The following is a 23,595-nucleotide window of genomic DNA, read 5'->3' as shown; positions in this document are numbered from 1 at the left end:
CAGGAGAGAGACAGAGGGATTTAGGATTAAGGAGAGGGAGACCATTATTCCTTTAGTGTTTCTTTGTTTTTTATAACAAACAACATCGACATATTTTTCCTGTTATTCCTTATTGTGTTCTGCACCATATTGCCTCAAGTGCCCTCTGTGACATGTCTCTCTGCCTTCATCCCTCCATCTCTGCCGCTGTCTCCTTCTCTTTGATTTGACTTTTAATCCACAGCGGAAGTAAGCCGGCGGTGAGACAGCTTAGTCCCGTGAATGGACGTTTTAATCTATTCAAATGACAACAATCCTTAGAAATTGCTTCCAGTGTGCAGCGCTCGCTTGGTAATTAAGCCCCGTCGCAGTCCTGTCAGCGCACTGACTCTCCCGCCATTGTATCCTCCTATCCTCCTCTTCATCTCGCTCATCTATTCCCCCTGCTCGCATCTCTCTGGGGGTTGGATGTGGCTTTCAGCTTCATGCTTTGCACTGTTTGTGTGCATAAACGAGGGCATGCAAATGTGTGTAAATGTATGTTTAATTGTGGTTGTTGGTCTGTTAGCAGTGCTACCACCCTTCCTCCTCTCTCTACACCCCACCCCCCCACCCCACAACAGCATTTAGATCAGGACATGGCCTCGGCTTCTCCCCCAACAAATGTGAAGCGACACCATCATTTTGGCAGTGCAAATTGGGCCGTATGGGGCCCTGCTTAGTATGCAGAGAGGTACACGGTGTTGGGTATGGAGGAGAGGAGCTGAAAGGAGAGAAAAGGAGAAGAGAGGAGAGCAGTCTATCGTGAAAGCTTTTCTTTAGCGTAAAATGAAATAAGGGGTTGAGAACCTCTGCTTTTCATTCTGTTCAAGCTCTCTCCTGTTAAAGTTTTGTGCAAGGCATTCTGAGGTACATTTCTATAAAGTTCAATGACATTATTTCCCCCAGAGGGTCATTTCGACATCGACTCTCCTCAGGTAAAGCCATAATTTGTCTCTGAAAGGGAGGAATGTATTTTTCTATTCTATTCTACTCTATTTTAAATCTGTGCTGAAGCTGAATGTAAAAGTTACTCATAAAAAAGAAAGTTTCTTCCTAAAGGTGAGGAATCATCATGTGCAATGAGTAAAAAAAAAAAAAAAACATCAGCCGGTTTCAACATGCAGTTGTGTTCTACAATACGCCCTGTGTGCTTACAGAAGCGTTTCTTTGGTTTTATTCAATCGATTTAAAACTCTGTCATGTCAAAAATCAGACAAAGACACACGCACGATGGCTGTATCGGGGTCAAGGGAGTGGGAGTGAAATAAAGAATAGAAACAACAGTAATCTCAAATGTCAGAAAAATTCATGGTGGCAAGTGAATACTGATTTATGCTGCAGATTTACCCTGTAATCTTAAAATAACCATAAGAGCTCAATAATGAATGGCGAATATGCACACATAAAAGAGGGGAAAAAATTCTGTAAGTTTCATCATTTTGCCAAAGTATTTCTTCAAAATACATGTAGATCTAGAAAATAAACAAAGACAGGAAAGAAAAAAGATTTTGAATGTGAAAACTTTGTATTTTATGTTTTGACATACAGTAGTTGGTGATGTGGTGTATTTCCACCATAATACAGTATTACAAGAACAAAAAACATATTCACAATTATTTGTTTGCATTATAATTTAAAATAAAATAGTCCTCTTTGTCTGAGAAAGAGAAGCATCTGCTAATTTAATCTTTGCACTTCTCCATGACTCAGGAAATTTATTTCATGATTATCAATTTTTTCACTTGAAGTAAAAGCTGTAATGGTTCTGCCATTTTTTCCCTGTTTTAATTTCAGCTGTGTTGTCAGACAATCTCAGTACTTTATGATTTACTATGATAAAAAAGGTTAAAGAAATACAACAGATAATTCTAACTTTATTAATCTAAAAATAGCAACATATTTATTATAAATAGTGGTATTTCATTAACAATCTCCATGGCTGCGAACTATGGCATTCGTTATGAATCGTGTTGCTGTTGGGTGCGATGCCAGAACGTTGCAAAAGTGAAACACTGCTCTGTTGAGAAGAACAGAGATCAGACCAGGTGCTGATTCATTTAATCAGCTTTGCAGGAACGTGTCTGCTTTGATGTAACAGCTACAGGTCACTAAGGTCAGACAGACATCAGACATGTGACCTCGTCTCCATGGAAGTACGTATGTAAAAAAATAACTGGTGTCAAATGTCAGGCCAGATACAAGGTCTTGCTTTCATGCTGTCTATTCACATAGTTGTCACTTAAATAATGAGGCTGCTTTGTAGTCATTTTTATCTAATAAGCCCTAAAACTGCTTCTGGTAGGAACTTTCAGCATGCAAGGAGAGATTAAAAAGTCTAAACAGTACAGATTAAACATACACTAGAGGAAATTTGGTACACTGGGATGATGGTATTCACAAAAAATGAATCCATATTACTATAATGGCAAAAAAAAGAAAAATAATACATATAAAAAATGTATTGATTTTCTATACTGATTAGTCTATTTTAAAAGGCTCGACCCTTTTAGCAATTAGCAGGCAAGAGACAAGGTGCACCCTAGACAGGTTGCCGATCCATTGCAGGGCCTAATAAAAATCATGTCACACACATATTACAGAAAGTACAGCTCACTGTTTGAGTTTAACCGCTTAACATTTAGCAGATACAAGCTGGCTCCCTAATAGGCTTTTGATTGACCGGCTCCTAAATGTAAAGCAAAGTACATTTAGAGATGTGAGCTTGCATGTTTTATGTGTAAGACAGAATTATTTTGTTTGTTTATCCAACACAGGACTTTGCAGTGTGGTAGAACTGATCAGAAGGACAAATGGATTGTCTCTTTCTTCCTTTGCTTAAGTCTATTAAGCAGTGCTGTAAGTGCAGTTCTTATGTAAATTATACTAATGGAGAGAACTGCTTCATTACTCTGCCCGCTCAAATTTCTCTTGGTAGTGTGGAATTTTAATCGGATGACCTCGAAACGGGCTAATGACATGAAACCCAATTAGCCATTTAAACAGGTTCAGCCTCCTCTGGGTGGCTGAGTGCCCCTCTGGTTGGCCACATCGCTGCAGAATGAGACGATTCGGAGTCTAACATGGTGGGGCTCTCATCTGCTTGTAATTCTGAATGTTCGCTCTGAATATGTTACACGGTTGAAAGTTCAATCCTTTAATAAATGGAATTCATTTCTGATATTTCTGTAAAAACGTTTTACCCGAACTCTTTGACATGGCTTGGGACTTCAAATGGACTCGATTAAACCCAGATACATCCGTAACCTGCCAGAGATTTCTCTGGATGAAAAAGCAACGATAATAATCAAGAGATTTTGAAGTTATGGTAGATTCTTGTCCCCCCCCCCCCAAACCCTGAACAGGATAAAAGGCTTATAGAAAATCATGCACTTAAATTTAGGCTGAAGTTTTGCTCCAATACAACTTGGTATTAATCAGAACTTAAGACACGTAAAGCAAACCGATAAAAACATCTCGCGGGGAAAATAGTTTGAGCTGCTAATGACAAATATATCAATTTCTCTTATTTTACTTTATTAAGTTTATAAGAATAATGAAAGAAAACAGAACAAAAATAGAAAAAAAAACAGAAAAAAGAAAATATATAATTTACACTTAATATCAAAATAAAAACACAGGAAACAAAATGAAAACTATTTCTTTTTGTTTGTAAGTTTTTGTCTTAATTTCAGAACTTAGGCTTTAAGGTTTGTAAGGATGTGTTTCTGTAAAGAAAATATAAGTTGTATTTATATGTGTTAACCAAACTTCAGCATCTTTAGTGGAAATGAACATCCAGATGTTGGTCTACCATTGGTAAAATAGGTGGTTAAATCTGATATTGTGAGCCTCTGTAAGCAGGACGGATTGGAGGAGAATCCTCTTCACAGGTTTCTTATCTCCTTCTACAAAGTGTCTTCTGAATGTGGCGACACTGCAAAGGACCGTCAAGCAGGACTGTCTTTGTAAAACTTCACTCTGGGGTTCCTTTACCAAGAGCTGCAATAAAAATGTTCCAAGATGGGGAATTTCCACGCTGAAGTCAGTTGGGGGAAGAAGTGTATATAAGGACGTCATTCCAATCTGAGTGTTAGTTCACCTTGTCTGCTGGCTTGTGTAAACTCCTTACAAGCAAAATCATTGATCTGATTGAGAGAGGTTTTTCTAACAAAGCTCCACACTTACTGTGAAGTTAATTGAATGTTGATTAACTGCATTCAGGACCTACATGTTTGCAGCTGTTTGGGTTATTTGCAGAAAAAGGGTTGAAGTTGCAGAAACTTGTTCTGCACTCATAACAAAAGCCTAACTCAGGAAGAAAAGAGTACTGGTAATGAAGTGGACTCTCCGGAGCCCTGACTAGTTTCTGTTGAAACGTTGAAATACAGTAAGTTTGCAGAAAGAGTGAAACAAAATATCAGCTAAAGTGCTTCATCTGTTTGTATCCATAATCTTAGACTGCTAAAGGTAGCGCAGCATTACAGACAAAACTGTCACGGTCCAGGCTGTTTATTTTGTTTTTATGTGGGTATTTCTAACGAGCAGACCTGAAATGCAAAAACTGATGTCAAGAAATGACACACAATTGATGAAAAAAAAAAAAAAAAAAACTAAAGGAAAAACTGCAATCTTGTCCGCAAAGAGGTAGAAGATTTTTTCTTTTTTTGTTTTGGGGTTGCATTTGGTTCAAAGCGCTTGCCTCTTGTCAGAGGAAAATATCCCTATTTTACATTTCCATAAACTATAATTCAGTGTAAATATTTCGAGGTAATCTCAATGTTTCCCAGCACTGTCCCAACTTTTTACAGTCATGCTTTGAGGAATTGCTGGGATAGGCTCCAGCTTCCCCGCGACGCTTGATCGGACTAAGCAGTTCAGATATGGAATGGATGGATGCTTTGGGAGATAAAGGTTGTAAAAGGCTGCATTTTATGCCAAACCACAAATTTAACCTTCGTAAATTTGTTTTAAAAACCTAATCCAGCCTAAATTTGAAATAAATCTCAGATTTTTCTCTTTTTGATAACCTCTGATTTTGGAATTCATTTGTATAATACTTTATTCATTCATTCATTCTCCTAACAGTAAAGAGGTTGCTGGGAAGCTGAAGCCTATCCCAGCAGTCTTTGGGTGAAAGGCAGGGTACACCCTGGACAGCTCGCCAGTCCATCGCAGGTAAAATGCTTTATTTATCATCAAAACTGTTGTGTGAGGAAAGAGTAGAAGTGTAGCGATTAAGGTCAAGTTAAGTAAAAGAAATGGAAACTCTGAAGGTAATGTTGGCTTGTTTGGTTGTTTATAAGCAGAGACATTAATTATCAGGAGAGTTTGCTGAGAAATGAAGAGACGATGCTTTTCCAGGTCAGGCTTTGAGGGACTAACATCAATCTCATTCGACATTTTAGTTAGACCAAAGGAAAAACAGGAATTTATCACCTCACACCAAAACTTTGTAATGTTTCCAAATGTTATGTTTAATTAAAGACAATGAAAAAGGTTTGTTCCACGCTGACCTTTAAGACTCCAAGCAGCAGCAGCCACCCCCGGTTTTATCTCAAGTCTTTTGGTGGCAACAACCATCATTGCTGCTGTCAGTTTATCTGCTAAAGTATTCTTTTTCTCCACCATCTGACCTGATAGCTACCTGCTCAAACTGTCCACCCACGGGGCAGCTGGTGGATTGTATTTGCAGTGGGTGTGCATCCAGTTTTGCTCACGATGCTGCAGAAAAGGTTGTTATCTAGCCGTGCAGGGACAGGAGAGTCAGGGAAGGTGTGACGGAGAGAGGAACAGGGAGAGGAAACACACAAGCATGCACAGTCACTTCAACATGCACGCCCTCGGTGAATTCCCCACCCACAGGCTACGAGGACCACACCGACCATTGGCTCAGTGCTGTTCCCATTGCAGCCTCAACCAATGTCTTTAAAATGTAAACTGTTTCCTGCAAACACAAACGCAGGCCTGAGGTGATCTCTACACAGGGTGTTTTTGTTCATACTGTACGAAGAAAGATAGAACTAAAGTGTTTCGAGAGGACAAAAAGGTGAACTGAGCGAGAGGGGAAGCTGCAGAGCGGGAGGAGGGAAATAAGAGAGACAAAGAAAGACAGTGGCAAAACAATAAAAAGAGATGAAGGGAAAGTAAGAAAAAGAAGAGATCAAAAATAAACAGGCACATTTTTTCTCCTCCTCAGATCTTCAACCTAGTCTCTGCTGATTTCTTCTCCCACACGCTGACAGCGAAGCTCAAAGCCCGACATCACATCAGCCTCTTCAAATATTTACACATTATTCAAGTCGTCTTCTTTTTTCTGCTTTTTTTTTCCCCCTCCGTCAGACGGGGGAGAGAAGTCGGGAGCACGTTTCAACAATTAATATTTCCGCAGACTCCAGTGAGCAGCAGTTAGGAAATAAAAGGCCGTACACTTCCAGCTGACTGATTGGGTCGTTCATCCACATCACCCAGTGATATTTCTGCTGCTCCCTTCTTTTAGATCCCCTGAATGATGAAACAGCATGTGTTTGCATTTGCGTGTGCTATGTGTGCATGTGTGTGCTGCCATTTTGCGTCCTCCCTGTGTAGCTCTTTGAAGGCTGACAGCTCAGTGTGCCATTTGCAAGAGGGCACATGGCAGCGGTCCACAGGGAGGGAAGTGACTGAAAGAGAGAATCTGCTGATAGCCAGCATCAAAAGGTGAGAATGTGCCTTGAATGTGCAAATGGCAGCGGAATTAATGATGGTTATTACGAACCCAGTGTTGATTAATGAAACATCCTAACAGTGTGATTCTTACAATTATGGATAATGTATGTTACTGTTCAACAGCTACAGAGCGCCACACAAATGACGGATGCTGGTTTCGGCACTCATTCTGTATAATTATGCCACTGATGTGTCTTTACAGAGTGATGCTGATGGAGGAAGCTGAGGTAAATTTGAGTAAACACAAGCCTTAACAGTAAAAAGGCTAACATTTCCACAACATGCACACAAGAGAGGTGAACAATGAAGACGTTAAAATGTTGGTGAATACGTATGGTGTCAACTTCCAAGCATTATTGTCATTTAAGTGGGAAGATACTCATTTATAAACATACAAATACACCATTCATTCATTAGAAAAATCACAGCCTTTTTGACATTTCTGTAGGTGCCGCAAAGCACAGCTGGGGTATCTTTCTTTATCTGGCCAGTAAAACTGGTCAGTCATCACTGATCAGGGACGACCTTGGCAATAGAAGAAGCACCATTCAGTCAGGATGCTTGTTAACTTCTCCCCAGTTTTCTGTTCTCATAACCCCCCGACCTCACAAGGCAAAAGGTTCCCCAGTCTGGTCTCGCTGAAGTTTTCTTTCAGTTAAAAGGAAGTTTTTCATCTCCCGCATTTCCTGTCAGCCTGTGCACGCTCGGAACGAGGGACTGGGTTGAAGAAAAGACTCAACATGAGAAATTCCTTCACTCAGCAACTAACATAGGCTTTTTATGGACAAAACTAATGAGAAATTTCACAAATGTTATTTAATTGGATTAGGATGAGATTCCAGTCAGTTCCTTCATCACACTGGACTGTATCTTTAAAAGTACCATGACTTAATGAAATGGTGCTAAACCAATGAAACCTCAGAAGATCTGAAATAAGTCAGACTTAGTCAAAGATGGATATAAAAAAATGACTCTTAGTAACCATCGTCATGGTCTCAGAAAGTCATCATGATGTGACAAGATATGACTTGTTGGGCTCTTGTCCCAGTCAGTCGCACTCACTTTTCATCTCTAATCTGTTCTTTAAATAGTCCAGAAGATATCCAGACATCTGAAGTAGTGCTCTCCTATCCCTCACTTCCTCTAATTTCCTCTCCATGTTAGATACTTTTCCATGATGAATTTCAAACTAATAGTGAGACAAATAAAACCAATCAAACAAAAGAGAATTTGGAAAAAAAAAAGTATATAAAAATATAAATGATTAATATAAAGTCATGGTATAATACTAAATTAAGAAACCACAGTCGAGTGTTTCCAGATAAGATTTAAAAACAGCAGGAGCTGAAGTCTTTCTAACGTCTACAGGCAGCAGATTCTGTGGTTTAGGAGCCAGCACCATAAAGCAGAGCGATCTGTCTGATAACACAGCAGGAGCCAACTTTAACCTGACTAACACCAACATATAAAATGTTAAAAATTATCCAACTGAGATGTCATAAAAGCACCAATCACCCTGTCAAAGCCCTTAAAAGTTAGAAAATATTTATCTTTCGTCAAAAGCTTCAACTTAAAAAAATGACCTGTTTACCACTGAACACTTAACTAATCATATTAATTTACTACTGCTAATGGAAGTAGCTGTGTGTGTCATCTCCTGTGGGCTAAGTGCCACCATCTATAAATCCTAAAGACTTTCCTCCCCTTTACTCCTTATTTTACAATCTAAACAACAGTTTTTGTAGCTCATTGAGACATGTAAGGTGGATGTATTTCATAATGCTTCATCCCACCCAGACCACGGCAACTCTCTCTTGTAGCCAATGGTGTAGTTCAGGGAAGACGCGGGTATACGGAGTATACACACTTCTTTTTCAAACAGCATTGTGTATTCCCACTTCTAAACCCCCCTGTGATGCTGTTTTTACAATTACAAACATTCCTACACACATACCTATGCTACACTGGTGCAGTTATCCCTCAGCTGTGTTAACTTTAGACATAATAAAGATAGATGTATACATGTCTATTAGCCTGTCTCAGTCTGTGTTCCAGTGCTGGTTTAGTAATTTCATAACTCTTCTTCTCTGAAACCATAGAGCAGAAATGATGTGACCATGAGCAAAAATATTGATGGATTTTGAGGTAAAGAACATAGAGAAGTTTTACATGTCACTTTTTCTGAAACAGCATTTTTCTAGGCTACTTTTTAAAAATTTTTTTTTTTGTTATTTAGGTTTAAAAAAAAAATGGACAAAAAATTGAGAGTATACCCACTTCTTGAGGGACCACTGCTTGAAGCAGACTAAACCTGCTGAAAGCTGGAATGTGTCAAGCTTCTTTTTAAAACATGTTCATTAATGCAAAACTTCCCTTCTCCCTCCACTTTCCCTCTTCTTGTAATCTTGCATGGCTTATGTCTTTTTCTTCTTTTATTTTTCAAAGTTTCTCGCTTTTCTGCCTTAATTTTTTTCTTTCCCCTTAGTTAGAGAATGACAAGAGCTTCAGGAACATCTTCTAATTAAACACCTTGAATGAGAATAAATTTGCCCACATCTCTGCAGCTTTCCTGTCTGGGATGAGATTTGGCAAGTGTCGGACACAGCAGCAGACAGAGTGAGAGTGATGCCTTGCTGTTAATCTGTTTAAATAGCCTCTGCCAGGCTTAGGCAACACTTCAGGGATATTCCATGTGTGTGCCACGGCTGAGTTGCTTTTCTCTTCAGCAGAACGGTGTGGATGAAGCAAACAAAAAAAGCTCCAGAACTCCATTGTGTCTCGGTCTCCGTATGTGTCCCTTGTGACATGTTATTATAATGCATGAATGTTCATTAGCATTAACAGCCTCTAATTACTCGCAGGATGCACAAAATTACATTTTTAGCCAAGAAGTCTGCTAAGTTGCCAGTCGGGGACAGAGTAGAGAGTGTTGGATGCTTCTCTGTCAACTCAGAGCTGACTAACAAAACCTCTGAGAAAGAGGGAGGGGGGGGATTTAAAATAACAAGAAACGACAAACATGGGCAATGAACTACTGCTTGTGCAGAAGCCAAAAGCCCCACTTGCAGTTTAACTTATCCTAACCTGCTTATATGAGCATAAGATTATGGTAATAATAAAGCTGAATTTATGAGACGTGGTTGAGAGAGCCAGTTGGACGGCTTTTCTTTGAAAATGGGACCAATGAGATGCAATGACATCAGCAAAAGTTGACCAACTTTATTTTGTGAAGAGACATATTTACCAGAATCCTCTAGCATCATAAGACCATCTGGTCTCAGGTTAATAGTGTCATGAGGTTATGTTTTCCTGTGTCCGTAGTTCTGGTTTCCGCTCTTATTTTGTGGTTTTTCCTGTTTTGCTTTGTTCCATGTTCCTTAGTTCACCTTGGTTAATTTAGTTCATCAGTGTCACTTTTATCTCGCTTTAATGCTGTGTATTTATACCCCTCACGTTTGCTTTTACTTTGCTGGTCTATTCTGTCAGGGTTTGGTGGAGATGAGGACCCATATGCAGAGACAAGCGGATGCTGAGGATGCTCCAGAATATACGTTTTTAATACAAAAAGGCAGGGAACTAAACTCAGGCTTGAATACAACTCAATGGACCAGCAAAGTAAAAGCAAACGTGAGGGGTAAAAATACACAGCATTAAAGCGAAACAAAGGTGACACTGATGAACTAAATTAACCCAGATGAACTAATGAACATGGAACAAAGCAAAACAGGAAAAACTACAAAATAAAAGCGGAAACCAGAACTACGGACACAGGAAAACATAACCTCGTGACAAATAGTACCTACTAATGTATATTAGACCAAAGTAACGTTTTACATACAGTACCTTACCAAAAGGTTTGGACAAATTGAATCAAGCAAAGAAATAAATTGGCATTATATACCAAACTGGTATGAATGGATGCAATCAACGTTGGCAGCTGTTTCCTAACATGATTCCCTTTGGTTGAAAAGATAAAAATCAGTCTCAAAGTAAGTAGAGGGATGGGATGGGCCTGCTTAGTATCTGTTTACAGTTGCCTCACTGGGGGCACCGTTTTGTATAACAAACCATCTGCGTCAGGTTAATTTACCACGACAGAGACTGCACACTTTAAGCTGACTGACAGAAAGACGAGTCACACAAATGCAGAAAGTACCTTAATTCACTGCCTAAATTCTTTTTAAGGATCAATAAAATATTCTGTAAAACGTTTTGTTTTTATTTAGATTATGCTGTTTGAATGAAGGGAATACAACATGGAGTAAAAAACATGTATCCATTCTACGTTTCCTGCCTTCATTCACTTCATTAGTCGCTTTCAGGGGAGATTTTTGGTGTGTTTTTCTGATGTGGCTAAGCACTGCTGGCCACAAGCAAAGACGACATGTGGGCCACAGAGGTTTAACTCCAGATCTACAGAATTTAATTAATTTGCACTTCAGATGCAACCAAGAGTTTAAGTTGCTCCCTCTGGAGCCAGTATGGGCTTCCACACAGAAACACTCACCAACATCAGTGAGGTAATATGACATGGAGTTCCCCATCTAACAGAAAAAGTTCGGACAAACAATGAAAAGTCCAGCACTTAAAAAAAAAATGTTCAGACTTTTCCCTCATACTTTTTTCTTTTTTTGTTTTATACAGAAGTTTAGTGTGCAGATGATTACCTATACTGACTTGAAAATAAGCAGCCCTAGCTGTGATGAAGAAAAATGTGTACATTAGGAAAAAGGTCATATTAGAAGATAGGATTGATTTGAGTGAGAAAGTGTAAAATGAGTGATTACAGGACGGCATCTGCTGTTTTCTCATGCACTTCCTGCCACTGTTAGTCAGCTCAGTCTGCTCTGCTCCTCATTAGTCTCACTGCGAAGGCTCCAGTAAATCGGCTGGTGCCTGCTTCCAATCTGCTGCCCTGGTGTTGCTTTTGGCACTAACATACTCAAAAGACTTTCTGCCTGTCTGCCCCAGATTTGCATGGCGTCCTGTTTGGAAAGAAGGTTGCGCTCTACTTTTCCTTTGGTTCCCTGTAATGCTGTTAAGTTTTTTGTTTTGCTACCAACACTGACTATGTAGTGCATGTATGAGGCGCTTGTTAGTTTGAAAATATGTACGAAATTGATATATATGGATTTCATCAGAAAGATTGGAGGCTGCGCACCTTACCTTCATCAGTCATAGCTCAGGCGTTTAGCCTGTTTGGCATGTTTAATGGAAAACAAAGCAGGGCAGGGAGAAGACATCATAGACATCATTTGAGAGGAGATTGTAGAGATGTGAACTTCTTCTTCTGCAGCGGGCTCAGATCAGAACAGCTGCTAACACCTTCCTAAAAGATAACCAAGCAGCAGCTAGAGACCTGGGGATTAATTAGCAACACAACGCTTCTAATACAGGCCTTTTGTTTCCAGATAGCTGAGTATTTGTTCTGTTAGGAGATAGTGAGGTATAGCCAAAACCTATTTTGACTGGTAAATATCTCAGCTGTTGTTGAATAAATAGAAATAAACCAAATAAACCACACAGTATGAGTGTTTCCATCACACCTATTAAGCAAAAACGACATATTGCAATAAAAAAACTGCTAATGGAAATACTCATTTCGAAAAAAAGTAATATATCGCAAAAACGTTTTTTCGCTCTCATGAGGTGGTTTTTCAGTCGATATACGGAAATATATCACAAAGCTGTAATGAAAAACCCTTTTCACATTTACGTGTCCCCGGACATGACGTGGGGGTTTGCGACCAGTTCATTTCTGGTGAAGATGGTGAAGTGCGAAACAAACAAACAGCAAAATGTAGTTTTAGAAAAAAAATGGAAAGAATAATTTTAAAAATCCGCTGCTAATTTTCCCCAGCAAGTAGAAAACGCAAACACAAACGTGACTACCTTGCATCAGTCACACTTCTCGCAAAATCTTTTCACCTAAATGATATTTTATGAACCCTGTTCAGTGAAAACACCTGCAAATCACAATTGTTGTGTGTCGAAACTTAGAAATATTGCTTTTATTTTGTAAAAAAATGTAATGGAAACTCATCAAGTGTCATCTTTCAAAGAATCCAATTTAATGAACCTAATGACTAATCATAAAGTGTGGATTTGGGGAGAAGTTTCAAGCCCCTGTTGCTAATGTTTCTCCTCAAAAGTGCAGAAATAAAACCTGCCAGGCAGCAGCGTATTAAAGAAAAAGAGTTACATAATTAATACTACACAATGTCACTCCAGGAACTCAGTCAGTTCTGCTTTGTTGGTGATGTCCAATTATGTTTCAGATGAACAGGGTGAAATATAAAGGACTTTAGAAGAAAAGGTTCGCACAATGGCTAAAAATTTCCCTGAAGTTTAACAAGGACAAAACAGAGTTTGTACTATTTCAGCCCCTCAACTTCAATGCTGCTCAAAGATCAAACAATTTTATTTTCTAACTTTGAAAAATTGCTTCATACTTTCATCACGTCAAGAACTTACCCACTGTAACGGTCTTCACTCATGTTTTAGTCAGGTTAGCCTCGACTGTCATGTCTGCAGCTCTTTCAACATGCAGTGCTCGACCTCTAACATCCATATGAAAGCATGATCATATCACAGCAGTTTTATTGCAGACGGCTCCCAGGCTTGTAGACTGGATATGGAGGTTTTATGGTTTGAGTGTTGAATGAGTTTGACCCTTCTTATCCTTTAGATCTTTTAACCCTTGTGCCCTCTTCAAATATGACCTTCTCTGCAAGTTAGATAATAGAAGAGTGATTAATACGAGGGATTTCATTGCATGTATGTGTGAAATTATTATGTATTAAAATATTGAAAACAAACAAACAAACAAACAAACAAAAAAAAAACTTATGTAACACATACACACACATGCACACACAAAAAAAATGTTAGTTTTCCCAAGTGGTCCCACAGCACCATGATATATGTCAAAAATACCAGAATTTCCTGCACCTGCATAAAATGGGAAACCAGTTGAGTTTAGTAGAATGTAGTGAAATCGTCAAATATGACTTCTTTTCTTCCAAATCAAATGCTGACATTAAAGAATGAATTAAACTGGAAAGAGAGTGAGATTGAAAGAAGTAGTTATAAGTTAATTGGACACTTTGGGGATGAAGGTCACCAGAGGAAAGTAGCTGATTCAGCATCCAAAAACAGAAATAGCATCACATTAGTTATGTTGGTGATCTTTGACATATCCAGGATTGTAATCACGACGAAAGCCCCATCCTTGTAATATTTATCTGATAAAAAACATTTCACGTTTTTTTTTTTTTCAGAGCGTGCAGTAAAATGGGTGACAGAACTTAAAATAACCTCACGGATCTGCACAAAGGAAGATCAGTGTGGACAGCCAGACTGATCCTGTCAGATCCAGACCACCCACTACATGACCAGCTCAGATTGCTTCCCTCCAAACAAATATACCTGTTGCCGTGGCACAGAAGTAAAAGACCAAAAGATGAATATGTTCCTACAGCAGTTAGGTTGTCAAATGATTTGCTGTGATATGATTTGTCTGTTGTTTTTATCATATATTTTGCTACTGACTGTAAAACTAATTGTCCCCAGGAGATTATAAAGATGACTGATCTCTTAAGCTCAGTGAATGATTAATATTTTAATAATTAAACTCATATTTTAAAAATTAAAAGTCTTAAAATGAATCAATGTTGAGCAGCTCTAGAATGTTGAACTGATTTATAAAAAAAAAAGCAGCAAAATACTGATTTATGATGATTTTATAGCTGATTTTAATTTTGCACACATACATTTTTGCCATCTATATCAATCAAATTAGTTTTGTTGCTACTTTTTAACATATGCAAGTGTGTAATCACCACCAAAGACTCACCTTTCTGGTATTTGTTACGTGATCAATACTTATACAGTTTAGTATCTTTCATAATGATCGAGACTGGGATCACATAAATATTCAAACTAGTTTCAAGGGGTTAAAATCCTGAAAATGATTGAATCTTTTGTGTTTTGAGCAGAACAGAAGTTGTTAAAATGATTTATGAGAGGAAAAACAGGAAAAAACTATTAATGTATGATGATTTTATAGCAGTTTTCAGTGTGGACACTTTAGCCTTGAGGGTCAACAAAAGATGCCAAATTCATGAGCAGACTGTAACAAAGATTTATAAGAAAAAGACATTGTGAAAAGAAAAGAGTTATTTAAAAAATGGCACTTTCTTCAGCACAGCCAAAATCAGCACCAGCACCAACAACAGCAAGAAAAGCCCAAAATGTCAAAAGGTGGGCATTATGGTTAAATTTATATCTGCTTTAGATCTGCTGACCAGATGCTGTCTGCGGTGCTGAAACAAAAGCTCAAAAACTTGTTACTGACCCTTTCAATAACACCACGAGTGAGGGTTGCACCGTAAAATCCAATAAGAGCGCTGTACAGTTACACGCCTTGGCCAAAGGAGGAATCAATGCATAGTTGGCACAAAAAGTGAAAAATATGCTCGAGAAACTTTATTTATTAAACCAATCACTCACAATGCTGACAAATGAATTGCATTACTTTGATTTAAGAAACGCCAGGAGTCCTATGGCATAGTAAAAATAATAACATTATAATAATAAAATAACAAAATAAAATAATGTAAAATAATAAAATATAAGGTAATATAATATAATATAATATAATATAATATAATATAATATAATATAATATAATATAATATAATATAATATAATATATATAACCTGTAAGAGTTTCAGGTGAGTGTTTTCACAGGTATTCATCAGCTTTGCAGGGCAGCCAGCTACACTGTAAGTTGAATCAAGGCAATGAGGTGTACGGCTTACTGCTGCAGTGGCAATGAGCTGTCTTTTCTCGCCCGCCCACTACATTAATGGGACTCCTTCACCAATACCTGAAACATAGATACGCAGGACTCACACCAGTCACACAAATAAATGAGAAAAAAGCACTAAGCAAAACAACATTCTCCAAAAAGTGAACCATTTGCTACTGGTCCATGTCTTCCTCAGATGTGAATGAAGGTTTGAGTAAAGTTGGGCTAAAATGAGCGGATTATGTCAGTGATGCATCTGAATGTGTTTGTCTTCAGTCGGATGAGGAAAGATCTTTTAGTTTAAGGTTTTTTTGCCCAACTTTAGAGCTATGCTGCTCCTGGAAAATGTTAAATCACCACACAAACATCCCCACACCCACACACTGAGGAAACAGCAGATGCATCCCGCACAAACATGTTCACTCACACAGTGACACACAGGGATACACACACACACAAACACACACTAAAACGCTCTCAGAGTGTAACAAAGGCTCCTTCGGTGCACCAGAGATGAGAGGACTAAAAAAGATGCGCGGAGTGACAGTGGAAATGTAGGGAGAGAAAAAGAGAGGCAAAAACCTACATGAAACAGAGGCGTCTACAGTAGTGGGATGGCAAAGTAACAAATCCACTTTCTCAGCTGTTACACGTTGTTTTTCTCCCTGGAAAGACAAAAGAGGAACAGTAGCACGGGAAAAAAAAAAGAATGATGAAGATGGAAAAGTGGAAGGATGGCTGGAAGAAAGCAGCCGACGTGAGCGTGTGCGCGATCTCTCACATTTTACATCAGTCAGGCTGGGGGGAAGATTCGGGTTTTGTCTCCACTGATTAGGCAACCAGCCAAAAAGCAGCAGGACAGACTCAGCATTCACTTTCCGTTGCAGATTGAGACAAAAGAGAAGCGACTGACTGGTGTCTGTGTTTATCTAACAACGGCTCTCTATTCTTTCTAACAAACAATAATCTATTATTGAAGCTCCAACATAAGAAACATGAAGATTTTGTAAAACAAATTCATTATAAACGGTGTATCAAGGAGGAAAAAACATATAATGGTTAAAAAAAACATTCCCTTCTTTGTTTCTCTTTGCTTCCTCTGTACATTCACTGGAGAACTTGAGCCCTGTCAACTTACTATTATTGACTCTGAGAAGGGATCACCATGGCAACAGGCCATAGAGAGCCTGCAGCGGACCAGTTCTACCCTGCATCCAAGGCTGCGAGCTTGCAAAGCGTGGAACTTCACATACAGTGTTCGAGCACACACAAGCACACTCGTACAGCAAATGAGAGGGAAAGCTTGACCGCTGCACCGAGACAGGGACCAACTGGGTGACATTTAAAGGAATGGGAGCTTTGGTGGAACAAATGAACGGTAGTTCATCTCTACCGTTCCTGTCGCTGTGATTTCAATCTGGATATCAAGCTGAGATTCATCCGAATATCAAGCAGATATTACACTGAAATGATAAAAAAAAAAAAAAAAAAAAAAAAAAAAATCATCGCTGTTGCGAATTGTGTTCCTCGGAGCAGAATTCTCTGTCTGCCGGCACAGAGTGACAACAGATAAAAGTGATGGAAAAACAGACGTTTTACACAATCAGTCCTGCTGCTCCCAATCAGCCATCATGGCAGCAACGCAGTAGGAGAGGAAACATACATGCAGCTCCAGTGCATGTCAAATGTGAGGCAGATTCAACTGATGAGTGTGTGCTAGACAGGGGAACAAGAGAGACAAAACTGCACTAAATAATGAGAATAAAATACTGAAGGCTAAAACCTCCCAATTTGGGAAACTTGTACAGACTAATCAAGAGTTTCCACATCTCAAGCTTTAATAAGTGGCCCTAATTTAAAGCGGCTGTGCATTTTACAAGACCTTTTACACCATCTACAGTCAGAAGGGCTCCCTAATAAGTCTCATTTTCACTGCGCAACTCTGCCGGTTGCTATGAAATCTCCTGGGAAATTGGGGGATTGAATACAAGCATAGGAAGCGAATAGTGCTTTTATTTGCTGTGCTAGCCGTTCCTGGTGGCTGAAACAGTGGACAGTAAAACACTATAAATAGTGAAAACACCACATCATCACTTCTCATAATGTATTCTACATTATGAGAATACATTACCTGTGTAAGAAAACCTGCAACATTTTAAAGGATTCTAGTTTAAATAGTCATTTCTAGAGATTTTCTCCACAGTCCAACCCTTTGCAACATATGCTGAACAGAGATAAACACGATGAAGCTGTGATGCAGGAGTCAACTTGAGCCGAATTATGACAGTTAATGTGTGTCAGTGTGAGGACTGCCGTATGTAACCATTGTTGCTCTGCAAGCAAGTCGGAAGTAATCGAAAAATGAATTTCTTTGTTTTGTTGTTTATTTCTGAACAAATCTACAAATAGCTCACACATGCCTGTAAATCTTCATCAAGAAACATGTGAAAGTTTTACATCTAGCTGCATATCCCATCCTTCTCTGTGCGTATATTTTTCTCAGTGTTCTGGCATGATGAATTAAAGTCCACAGGTGGATGCTGGCGAGGTGGAGAGGCTAAAAAAAGCAGGCAGTGTGCAGTGTTAATAGGGCAGCTGCAGCAGGAGGGACAGTACAGATGAGAACTAGATAGGAAGTTTGCATCTTAAATCGACTGTCAGGATTGGAGGAGTTGACAGGTGGCATGTTGGATGTAGAAACATGTAGAATGTCAGATAAATCACACAAGAAGGAGCAGAGCAGCTCAAGTTGCCTGCTTAAAACCAGCTTGCAAGCATCCCTTCTTTTGTAGACTTCATTCTTTTTACTCTGTCAGTTTGCCATTGATCGGTCTGGCCTCGGAGTCCCAGATCTGACCAGACTGGAACAGCAAAAAGCACTGGGGACATTAAAAGACAGATCCATGGAAAAAAAACAAAAAACAAAAAAAACAAGATATTCAAAGTCACAGCTCTCCACACATGAGGTCAAAGATCAAGCTGGATCAGCAGAACTTATTGGATATATTAGTCAAAGATGAATCCAAATGTCAAACCTCCTCATCACCCTATCTCACTTGTCTCTTGGACATGTCCTTTTGAGCTTTGCCCTCTACTTGTCCACAGACATCTTCCTTGGTTTATATTTGTTACATTTCTATTATTTCAGACCCTGTGCTTTTCTAAAAGCTCACACATTTCTAGCATTTCATTTTAATGTACATGAACATGTTGGCTTTTCTGACCCTGACTCTGCAGGCTTTCTTCTCCAAAAAACATGATGAAATTTTTTTTGGGTTTGTGGCTAACTTGCTTTTAGAATTTTCTTCTTGCGGTGCATCATGTATGTATGTATGCATGTATGAAACCAATATGTATTACAGTGCATCAGAGTGAAGCTGAAGGAGTCAAGTGGATGTCAAAAGAAAAAGAACTTAATTTGATAACTAAAATAACATGTTGCAGTAGCAGAAACCCCAAGAAACTTGATGAATAAATTTACAGAGCTGCAGCAAAATCACATATAACTAGAAAAGAATGCATCAACATGGATGCTGCCCTGAACAAAGAAAACTGGAGTACTCTTACTGAGGTGAGGGAGGATAATTATAAACCAGGAGCAGGCGGGGTAATTAGTAATAATTAGTAAGAGAAACTCAGGTGTGCATAAATAAATAAATACAAAAATGAATAAATAAACCTAAAAGCACAAAAAGATAAAGATTCAGATAAATAAATAGATAAATAAATAAATAAATAAATATTAAAAACAAAAAGTGAGACTGTTTTAGTGGAACAAAAATAAATACACAGTATAATACGAAAAGCCCATCATGAACTAAAGACAACTTATCTAAAATCTGAAGAAAAATAAGAGAATGTAAGAAAAGATGAAACAGACACACAACAGAAACCAAACCAGCACAAAAAGTCTTAATTCTTAGTGAGAAGGTAAGTCATAACAAAAGTTAAAGAAAATCATATATATATATAAGATATAAATCAGAGAACCAAAATGCAAACCAGCAAAAACTTTGAACAGACCAAAATAAGGTAAACCGAGTGTAGAACGAGGCAAGAACGACAACAATATAAGCAAATGTAGAAGCCACAGACTCAAATTGTGACTGAAGAAAACTACAAAATCTATTAATACCAATAAATAATTTGGGATGAACAAGCTGTTTCCTTTTTATCTAGAAACAAAGCAGTGAAGGCTTCATCATTAATTTCTTTTTCACTAAATATTCGGAGTCAAGTCGTACACGATACGAACACTTTGTTACTTCATGTATTTTCTCAGCTGTCGGTGTTGATTCCTTCCAGATTCTTTCATCAGAAAGTCAGAAACATTTTCTGGTTTTGGTGAACAGGATATGAGGATAAAGATCGGTTTAGACTGAACCCTCACGGCAGCTGTGGGTAGTCCTCAGTGTGGTGTGTTGGCTGTGTGTCCGTAGGTAATGTCATGTTTGTGAACAGCTTCCTTCACGGCCTCATTCTCATTTGGGAATTCCCATATTAGGAGACAAAACCAGCTGGACGCAGGTGCTCTATATAAGCCCAATACATGATTCCACAGGGGCTTTCCTCAGCTTTTCCCTCCTCCACCTCTTTGCACGCTTTCAGTTCGACCTCCCCCTCCCATCCTTCTGGCTCTGTCTCCTTTTATACATCCTCATTAAAAATCGTCTGAAATCTCATTGTTTTCTACACACTCTGCTCTCCTAGCTGCTTATTCTCCTGCACCATCCTGATCCTCATCAGTATCATGTCCATCTTTCCTCTTTTCATCTTCTTTCGACATCCTTGTTCCTCCACCTTCTTCATCTCATCTCTCTGTTCTACCCCATTGTCTTATGTCCTAACTCGTTTCGCAATATCCTCATTCTACCCCCAATTATTTCCTTGTCCTCCATCATCTTCCTCTCTCCATGATCCACTTTCTACTTTTCTCCTCTGCCTCCACCAAACTCACCATAAGGTAATGAGTAAAATGAGACGGCAGAGTTTTCTTCTGCCTTGTTACCTTTTTCACAAGTTGCTCCGCCGTAGCTGGGCAGACAAAGACACACAAAGGAGTTGATCTCGTCGATGCAGGTTCCTCCATTCTGGCATGGATTAGACTGGCAGTCGTCAATGTCTGGAGGGAAAGGGTGATAGAAGAGGAGGTGAGGAAGGGTTAGACAGAAACAAACACAGACTCAAACAGCCCTTTTATTTTTCTTTTAAGCTACCTGCCTCAGCTTGTTATTGCAAAGAAACCTTGAAAGATTAAAGTTTTGGAGAGATTAGAGGTGTTTCTGTGAAAGTTATAATTAAGGGGAATTGATTGAACTTCATCAGCTAGCCATTTGGGGGGGCGCTGAAGCACATGATTCTAATTGCAATGTGTTTGCGGGACGTGTTGCAGTTCTGCTGCCAAACCTGAGCAGCGAGAGACGGGGAGAGCATTTGCAGCTAGGTGCAAGGTAGAAAGAAAAAAGAAGAAAAACACTCAGTTAAGGATGTGCTTCTGACTTTAACCCTTTGGAGACCAAGGGTATTTTAGAGAAATAAAGCTCACCTGACTTTTTTTATTTTTAGTTTAAATGCTAATAAACACCACCTTTTAATTCCCCATAATGTCCTATACCTTGTTTTTTTATTTTATTATTTTGAATTGAAATATCATAAACTGCTATGTAAATGAGGCTCCTTTGTTTATTATAATGATAAAGTATTATAATTTCGAAGCATGACTAAAGGTACTGAAGGGGACTGAAGCACCGCAGCTTTCCGAAATCACTGTCAGCTGCACACACTGTATCTGTTACCAAGTTATACATCTGTTACGACGCCGTCGTGTCGTTTATGTTGAAATAAACTACTAGTAATGCAAATGTTTGTTTGAGCATTTACGCATCGTATGCATGCGTAAAAGCTGTTGTTTTCATAATTTATCGGCCTTGTAAATACAGAAGGCAGCTATCCGACTGCTAATGACGCCGATGCATAGTGATTGACACTGTTTGGAGGCGTTTCCTGAGGCATCATCGGCTCTGATTGGACAAACACGTGTCATGCGCCAAAGACAAAGGCTCTGATTGGAACACCTATTTTGACAACACTGTATCACTTATGAATGGGTTACAGTGAACTACCGTCTGAAAGCACGGAGTCTCTTGATTAAGAGGGAAATAACAGTAAGTTTCTATCTTTTATGGTTCGTAAGCTATGCTCGATTAAACAACATGATCCCTGGCATCGCCGACGCTGGCGTCCCCAGAGTGTTAACAGCACCACGCTCACACAAATGAACCAGCCGTCTTATTAGTAGTAAGATAATATATACAGATCTGACTGAATATCCACACTTTGTAGAAAAATCCCTCACAACAACTTTAAAATTGAAGTAAATATCTTTTGAGCAAATAACCCACATGCCATGCAGAGGTGAGAGCTTCTCATTTTTTTTCCTGAACAATATTTACTGTATTTCTGTGTTTGATCCAGGCCTGGGGGCATAATTGTTGAAACTGCAGCTGGTATCTAACAATCCTCTGCCATCACACCTACTCAAAAGAGCCCCCGTGTGCCTGGCAAGAGGTCACGGGGGGAGGCAGGATAAAGTCTGAGGACTGAGGGTGTGCATGGGAATATGCTGATGCTCGAAAACATAGAGGAGAACAGGAGGATGCAAAGAGATGAAAACGAGTGGGTGGAGAGAGAGAGGAGAGGCGTTATCAGTCTGGGAGTCATGGAAGTTGGCAAGTTTCAGGGTTGGATTACAGAGATTTTTCTAGGCAGCAGCATTTGGGACAGAATAGTCTGTTGGGTGAAAACAGCGTGACCACTTCAGTGCTGGTCCCCTCTTTCAGCTGGCTGATATCAAAGGCTGAATTTAATGCAGGGGGTGGACGAGTTGCAATGAGATGCTTATTTTGGTCTATCATAGGATACCCACATCTATCTGGCTCTTTCGGCCTGTCAGGAGAAATGACAGGAGAGCAAAATAACAAAGCAGAGAGCCAGAGAATAAACACTTCTCAAAGCATGAAAATGGGCTTAATGTGCTGCTTTAGCTAATCTGACATCAAGTGGGTGGCTGGTCCACATTTTTTGGGGCCAGCAAAGCAAAGCTAAATCAGTTTTTAGCTTTAAAGGAGAAGTCTTCTGATTTCATACAGAAAACTAATTTATACAAGAACATCAGTCTATAAAAAAAGCCTTTTTTCTTTTCAAGTCTTCGCTGCAGGAAGACTGAGGGAGAGAAAAGCTGTCGTAATGATGCCGTTACATTTGTATACTTAATAAGATGGCTCCAGGCACAGACTGCTTCATAGAAATATCTATGAAGACAGATGAGATCCCAAAATTTTTGACAATGCATGTGTAAAGTGCAGCTTTAAATGTTCCAAGATGCTAAAGCACTCGCAAAGTCAACAAAGTCAACATGAATCACAGCAGACAAGAGCAGACAGACAATCAGACACCTACAGAGCTCCTCGCTCTCCTTGCAAACTCATCATCCCAGCCTACGTTCTGAATAATACATGTTCACGTGCAGTATTCCTGAACAGCAACGAACCACTAAAAATTCTGGTTAACATTAAAAGCAGTGATTTAGGATCAAACACCAAGTTACAGAAACCTGTCGAGAGTCAAGTTCACGCTTGATGTTTTAAGCCTGGATTTCCACGTTGTAGACAAACGCCAAAGGGATCCACATCAGATGCAAATCATGAGTGTGATCAGCAATCATCTTCAATGTGTTAATACTCCAAGATGTGAGCTGAAGGGCTTGGGAGGCCTGTCAGTTTCCATATTTCTATATGTAACATATTGATATTCTCAAGCAGGCCACACTGTTAAAAAGAAAGACAGACAAAAAAGAAAAGAAAAAAAAAAAGAAAGTTCAGCAACAGGGCTAACAGCACCATGTAGAAAAAAGAAGTCTGAATTTAAGGATTCTATTATTATTATTATTATATTGTCTATTATTAACAATGAAACATTTTCAATGCAACATCATTCAAGCTATTTTTAAACTTTGTTAGAAAAATCAGGTTTTGAGCAAATGTTAGGTGAACTTGTA

At 39.0% G+C, this 23,595-nt stretch overlaps 1 protein-coding gene across 1 annotated transcript in view; it reads right to left on the bottom strand.

Annotated features, from left to right (window-relative positions):
* Positions 1–23,595, bottom strand: part of ncanb (neurocan b) — a gene marked incomplete at both ends in the record, with an annotated part of 116,707 nt that overhangs the window by 13,819 nt on the left and 79,293 nt on the right. Inside the window, one exon of the mRNA XM_079245676.1 lies at positions 20,548–20,661. Within this exon, the coding sequence (XP_079101802.1) occupies positions 20,548–20,661 (114 nt within the window). The remainder of the gene's footprint in view (positions 1–20,547; positions 20,662–23,595) is intronic.

Source organism: Telmatherina bonti (assembly GCF_933228915.1).
Source record: "Telmatherina bonti genome assembly, chromosome: 8".
NCBI lineage: Eukaryota > Metazoa > Chordata > Actinopteri > Atheriniformes > Telmatherinidae > Telmatherina > Telmatherina bonti.
Note: the sequence above shows the minus strand (reverse complement) of the source record. Positions and strands in the feature narration are given on the sequence as shown.